General features: G+C 40.0%; 1 protein-coding gene across 4 annotated transcripts in view; it reads right to left on the reverse strand.

The window, feature by feature from the left end:
• ADCY10 (adenylate cyclase 10) overlaps nt 1-7,340 on the reverse strand; it is a 93,428-nt gene that overhangs the window by 34,827 nt on the left and 51,261 nt on the right. For all 4 annotated transcript variants that reach the window (XM_059073630.2, XM_067030121.1, XM_067030128.1 and 1 more), the window contains 2 exons: nt 6,254-6,535; nt 5,841-6,131 (listed from right to left, as the gene is read on the reverse strand). In XM_059073630.2, coding sequence (XP_058929613.2) covers nt 5,841-6,131; nt 6,254-6,535 — 573 coding nt within the window. The remainder of the gene's footprint in view (nt 1-5,840; nt 6,132-6,253; nt 6,536-7,340) is intronic.

The following is a 7,340-nucleotide window of genomic DNA, read 5'->3' on the forward strand; positions in this document are numbered from 1 at the left end:
TGCAAATCAATCATTGTGATATACCATATTAACAAACTGAAGGATAAAAACCATATGATCATCTCAATAGATGCAGAAGAAGCTTTTGACAAAATTCAACACCCATTTATGATAAAATCTCTCCAGAAAGTGGGCATAGAGGGAACCTACCTCAACATAATAAAGGCCATATACGACAAACCCACAGCAAACATCATTCTCAATGGTGAAAAACTAAAAGCATTTCCTCTAAGATCAGGAACAAGGCAAGGCTGTCCACTCTTACCACTATTATTCAACATAGTTTTGGAAGTCCTAGCCATGGCAATCAGAGAGGGAAAAGAAATAAAAGGAATACAAATTGGAAAACAAGAAGTAAAACTGTCACTGTTTGCAGATGACATGATACTATACATAGAGAATCCTAAAAATGTCACCAGAAAACTACTAGAGCTAACCAATGAATTTGGTAAAGTTGCAGGATACAAAATTAATGCCCAGAAATCTCTTGCATTCCTATAAACTAATGATGAAAAAATCTGAAAGAGAAATTAAGGAAACACTCCCATTTACCATTGCAACAAAAAGAATACAGTACCTAGGAATAAACCTACCTAGGGAGACAAAAGATCTGTATGCTGAAAAATATAAGCCACTGATGAAAGAAATTAAAGATGATGCCAACAGATGGAGAGACATACCATGTTCTTGGATTGGAAGAATCAATATTGTGAAAATGAGTATACTACCCAAAGCAATCTACAGAGTCAATGCAATCCCTATCAAATTACCAATGGCATTTGTTATGGAATTAGAACAAAAACTCTTAAAATTTGTATGGAAACACAAAAGACCCCAAATAGCCAAAGCAGTCTTGAGGGAAAAAAACGGAGCGGGAGGAATCAGACTCCTTGACTTCAGACTATACTACAAAGCTACAGTCATCAGGACAATATGGTACTGGCACAAAAACAGAAACATAGATTAATGGAACAAGGTAGAAATCCCAGAGATAAACCCACACACCTATGGTCAAATAATTTATGACAAAGTAAGGAAGGATATGCAATGGAGAAAAGACAGTCTCTTCAATAAGTGGTGCTGGGAAAACTGGACAGCTACATGTAAAAGAATGAAATTAGAACACTCCCTAACACCATACACAAAAATAAACTCAAAATGGTTTAGAGACCTAAATGTAAGACCAGACACTCTAAAACACATAGAGGAAAACATAGGAAGAACACTCTTTGACATAAATCACAGCAAGATATTTTTTGATCCACCTCCTAGAGTAATGGAAATAAAACCCCAAATAAACAAATGGGACCTAATGAAACTTCAAAGCTTTTGCACAGCAAAGGAAACCATAAACAACACGAAAAGACAACCCTCAGAATGGGAGAAAATATTTTCAAATGAATCAGTGGACAAAGGATTAATCTCCAAAATATATAAACAGCTCATGCAGCTCAATATTAAAGAAACAAACAACCCAATCCAAAAATGGGCAGAAGACAAAAATAGACATTTCTCCAAAGAAGACATACAGATGGCCAAGAAGCACATGAAAAGCTGCTCAACATCACTAATTATTAGAGAAATGCAAATCAAAACTACAATGAGGTATCATCTCACACCAGTTAGAATGGGCATCATCCGAAAATCTACAAACAACAAGTGCTGGAGAGGGTGTGGAGAAAAGGGAACCCTGTTGCACTGTTGGTGGGAATGTAAATTGATACAGCCACTATGGAGAACAGTATGGAGGTTCCTTAGAAAACTAAAAATAGAACTACCATATGACCCAGCAACCCCACTACTGGGCATATACCCACCCAGAGAAAACCATAATTCAAAAAAGACACATGCATCCCAATGTTCACTGCAGCACTATTTACAATAGCCAGGTCATGGAAGCAACCTAAATGCCCATCGACAGATGAATGGATAAAGAAGATGTGGTACATATATACAATGGAATATTACTCAGCCATAAAAAGGAATGAAATTGAGTCATTTGTTGAGACGTGGATGGATCTAGAGACTGTCATACAGAGTGAAGTAAGTCAGAAAGAGAAAAACAAATATCGTATATTAACGCATATATGTGGAACCTAGAAAAATGGTACCACTGAACCAGTTTTCAGGGCAGAAGTTGAGACACAGATGTAAAGAACAAACGTATGGACACCAACGGGGGAAAGCCGCAGGTGGGTGGGGATGGTGGTGTGATGAATTGGACGATTGGGATTGACATGTATACACTGATGTGTATAAAATTGATGACTAATAAGAACATGCTGTATAAAAAATAAATTAAATTAAATTTAAAAATGTAAAAAAAGAGAAATCTATTCACAGTATATTACTACTTAGTTCTCTAATGGACAGCATTTTAATAGTCTTAATAATGTAAATACTTGATTGATTTATCTAATGACAGTTCTATAACAATATTGGAGGAGAGGTGCCCAGGAGTGGTGTAATAGTGTTAAATCCTTACCTACCATAGCAAGACTAAAACAGATGATGTCAAATTTGATTTTTTTAAAAAGCAGCATTAACATACCACTTAGTATATGGAAGTAATGACTAGAGGGAACAGCTACGTTAAAAATGTTTGCCCCTGGGAAGAAATATTGAAGATACATATGCAGGGCAGTAGGTCATGGGACTATTGCTTTTATGGTAAAACTTTCAGGAAATATAAAAAATGTCTTTATTTAAAGATGTCTAGTTGATACTTTTAAATAGGTGAAAAATTATAAGGGAAATAGTCAAGCCCTGGCCTCACTCAGGTGTAGGTTCTGTTGAAAGGACATCAGTAGATATGACTCAGAGATATCTGGTAACATATGCTCCAGAGTGAAACGGTTAAGGAACATTGGAGAACCTGAAATAACTGGAGTTGTTTCCTTTAGTGGCCCTAGCCAGCCTGCTTAAGACCAATGAACTACTCAGGCTAACCTGTCTGCTAGCTGCCAGCTGATTTTACCCTCACCAAATAAATAATTAAAACATACATATATAATATATGTAGTTTATATATATTTTGTTTATTTATATATATAATGTATATATAAAATAAGACTCACTGATCCCACAGAGTCTGGAATACAGTAAGTCCTCTACATACGAATGAGTTCTGTTCTAAGAACACGTTCATCAAGTCCAATTTGTTCATAAGTCCAACAAGGTTAGCCTTGGTACCCAACTAACACAGTCATCTGTATAGTACTGTACTATAATAGGTTTATAATACTTTTCACACAAATAATACATTAAAAACAAACACAAAAGTAAAGCATTTTTAATCTTACAGTACAGTACCTTGAGAAGTACAGTAGTACCAGCTACATCACTGCTGCTTTTATGCTTGCTTCTGGACACCCTGGGCTTGTAATAAAGATACTGTACTACTGTACTCTATACAGTACTGTACAGTAAAGTACACTAAAGCACCACCACTTGTAGAGGATGCACACATGACAATGTAAGCCAGACACATGAACTAACTTACATGACTGGACATGCAAACACACGTTCACATCTTTGAAAGTTCGCAACTTGAAGGTTCGTATGTAGCGGACTTACTGTATTATTTCCCTTTTCTCTTATCTCTGTCAGTTGACTCTCTCCCATTAATGCTTTCATTGGTGCTTTGACTATGGCCCTGTGTTGGGATCCTTCACTGAAGCTCCCTTGATCCAGTCATGCATCCTCTTCAGCTCTCCATCGCCTGCCCTCTTGGTGCCTGTTTTATTCTAGCAGCCCACTACTAGGGGTCTTCTCACACTCCTAGGGGTACTCTTGGGAAAAACTTAAACTGATGCCAGCCTGGCTTTTTCTCCCAGGTGAGTTATATACGATTTATAGGAAACCCTCACACATCCTTTCCCAAACTCTGGGAGGGCAGGTTGATCCTCGTGCAGCCATAGGCTACTCTGGCCTCATTAGATGTGAGGTCTTCTGTGTCATCTAACTAATTCCAAGGAAGACATCTTCCTAGCACTGAGGTGATAAAGGAAGCAACCCACTTGAGGAAGGTACACAGTACCTCCTCAGTTCTTGCCAAATCTCTCCACAAATCCTGGCCCTCTCCACACTATTCCTCATTTTTATGTCCTGAATGTGGATGAAGGATCCAATATTATAAATGATTCTCAGCTATTTCCTTTATAGAGTCTGTACATCCATCTATTTACCTTGCTTTGGATTTCAACATCCATTGTATCTTGGTGCTTGGTACAAATTTCAATTTCAACATCATATTACATGTATACCACTAATAGTATAATAATAATAACACATTTCCAATTTTGGAAATAATATACTGCATGAGGGGAAATGTAGTAAATACTAGTAATAAACACTAGGCTCATCTACATGTCCATCTCTCTGACATCTTCCTGCCCCAGTGGGATGAGACTACTGCTGAATCTCATTATCTTTGTGCCCACGCCCTCAGAGACTTGAAACCTTCATGTACAGACTCTCTCTATATATATAGGACTCTAAGGCTCTGAACTTAAAGCCTGATTTCTCTTTTTTTAAAAGGAGAGATTGGCAAGTGTTAGTGCAGAGTCAATGATAGGCTTAAATCACAGGACAAAGCTGCTTTCTTCCTGATCAAGTATTGCAAAAGAATCACCTTCCTCACTCTCTGATTCATACCTAATGCTATATCTATGAACCTCTTCCAGTCTCCTTGGCCAGTATTACCTAAAATCCAGTCCTGTGCTTTGGGAAGCTCAAGTGTAATGGCAGAGCATGAACTCAGGAATTAGACTGACCTGGGATTGAATAAAGTCTATTACTTGCTCTGTGGCATCGGGCAAGTTATTTAATCTTCCAGAACATCAATTTTCTTATCTATAAAATGAAAATAACCCTCCACCTTGAAGGGTTGATAAGAGAATGAAATGAGAATGCAGGTAAAATAGAGAATGAATGAGAATAAATATTTATTTTGTACCTACTATGTGCTGGGCACTTTACATACATTCTTTCCTAATTTTTCATATACTTATAAGATAGGAGTCCTCTATGTGTAGCCTATTTTCCTGACCAGATTTAGTTATAATCATGGAGGCCCTGTGACTAGGGCAGGAAGTCCACCGGGTGTTCCCTGGCCACCCCCGAAAGAGGGCTGGAGTTGGCATTGCTGCCCTAAGTCTGACATCCATCGTGCCTGCAGTAACTGAGTCTCTGGGCCCTTATGCCCCTTGAATCCTTACTACGTTTTCCCAGATCATGTGGCCAGTTTGTGCTACCAGTTTGTAACTTTCTTACTTGCATCTCAGGTGGTCTTGAATCCCTGTCATAAACCCAAGCCCTCTTTTCTGGGGGCCCTGGCATGCTTAGTCCTGGCTAATTCTCTCCCACTCATACATTTTTTTCCACTGGAACCTTGTTTCAAAGTAGATGGAGCAACAACATTTTATCTGCCAGAGGAACACCACTACCTCTTGGATCTTGCTCTTCCCCCCACTTCATGTTAGACCCTGCTCCCTACCCGCTACCCTCCTTGGATTCCATCCCTTGGTGTGAATGAAGCTGGGTCTGTTTTATTCCTTTGGACATTTTAATTTGAGCTCTGGTCACACCCCATTTTGCCAGAGTCCTTACCCCCAAATCCTCCCTGACAGTCTCACAGTGAGATTGGTTCTGCCAACTCAGCTACATGTATACTCCCCAACTTCCTGCCCTGCTGACCTACGCTGCTCACGTCTCATCATTTGTGGTGCCCGAGCCTGCAGAGGACTTGAAATCCTCATGGTCCAGACCCACTTCTTCTAGGTCTTGTCTCCACGTTCCCCAGGAATAGTTAGGACTAATTAGGAACGAAGAAAGTTTACTTTGAAATCCATGGGACTTAGCCATCTTCCTAATGGTATCCAAGTCCAAAGTGTTGAGCCGGATGTCCACTGCAAAGTGGTGAAAGGGGACGAAGTCTCCACTTCGACAGTGGTCACACCTGTGGGCATTTTCTTCCAGAAAACGTGCACATTTCAAGTGCATGGCTTTCTTCTGGTCTTTCAGCCACAGCTCATAGGCTGTTTTCTGCATCATCGGGCTACAGAATCGAATTATGTGGCACTCAATCACCTCACTTTCCAGCTCACGGAGCTCTTCCTGTTTGCCATGGACTAGAGAGGACAGAAAGGCAGTGGGCAACAAGTCAGCCCCTGCTACAAAATACAGATCAGTTCTTTTATCAAGATGTGCCTTAAACTGAAGGAAATATGGGTCACTTCCGGGCTCTACTTACCCATTCTTTCAGAGGGTGGTTGCAGAGAGAGGGAGCGATAATTCACCTCAAACGAGGCTGTGTTCTGTTTTAGGGCTATTCGGAGCTCCCTGCCATTCCGGAAACAATCAAAGACGTTGGATTCCACGAGGGTTGCCAGGGCATTGATCATCATCTTCATGTTCCAACAAGGGAGAATCTCAAACAACAGTTCCGTAGTGAAGGTCAGGCCAACGATGGCTGCACATCTCACCAGCATCTGGTGGGACAGGCTCATGCTATCCAGCTGGACCAGAGAGATTTCTGCAGGTGGAAAGTCACACAATAGGGAACTAGTCATCTGTCTTTATCAAATACATTCTAGAGATGGACAACTGTCCTGTTCCATAGTTCTTGTTCAATAGAACTCCACCCAGCTGAGCTAAGCCAAAAGAAATATTTGCTTAGTACCTATTTCACAGATAGCACTTGTGTCAGGAGTACAAAAGATGGAGATGCTATGACCTAAAAATATGCATGTCCATTGGCCATGACAATAAGACTGATTTCAAGGTGTTCTGATTTTGTGTTAAAGTGTGACAAGGGTGTGTGAGGAGAGCAGAGGTCATGCTGAGAAGTGCTCAGAAGGAGCAGGGCCTGCCATCTGTGCTCTGTGTTGACTTCTCCAGCTTCTCATTCTATGTCTTCTTCACTGGCTGCCCTTTCTCTTGGAACTTCCCAGCAATAAGCTTTCTCTCTATCTGCCCCAGGGATTCAGTTATTCTTGTGACAACCCATTACCATCTCTATGCTCATGACCAAGTGTCAGAGAGCTCCTAGCTCTGATCCCATCTTCTTATCTAAGCTCGGGTATCATAGCTCATATGGCTTCTTGGACATCTTGACCAGAATGTCCTTCTATTACATCACGCTCCTCAGGGACAAAATATGAACTTCTCAATATGTCCACAGAACACTGTAGAAACCAAGCTAGTCCAGATATAAGTAGGGTTAGCAGATGTAAGCTTTTCTATGTAGAATAGATAAACAAAGCCTACTGTATAGCACAGAGAATTATATTCAGTATTCTATAATAAACCATAATAGAATAAAATATTTTTAAAAAAAG

The sequence above is a fragment of the Kogia breviceps genome, chromosome 1, assembly GCF_026419965.1.
Source record: "Kogia breviceps isolate mKogBre1 chromosome 1, mKogBre1 haplotype 1, whole genome shotgun sequence".
Taxonomy (NCBI): domain Eukaryota; kingdom Metazoa; phylum Chordata; class Mammalia; order Artiodactyla; family Physeteridae; genus Kogia; species Kogia breviceps.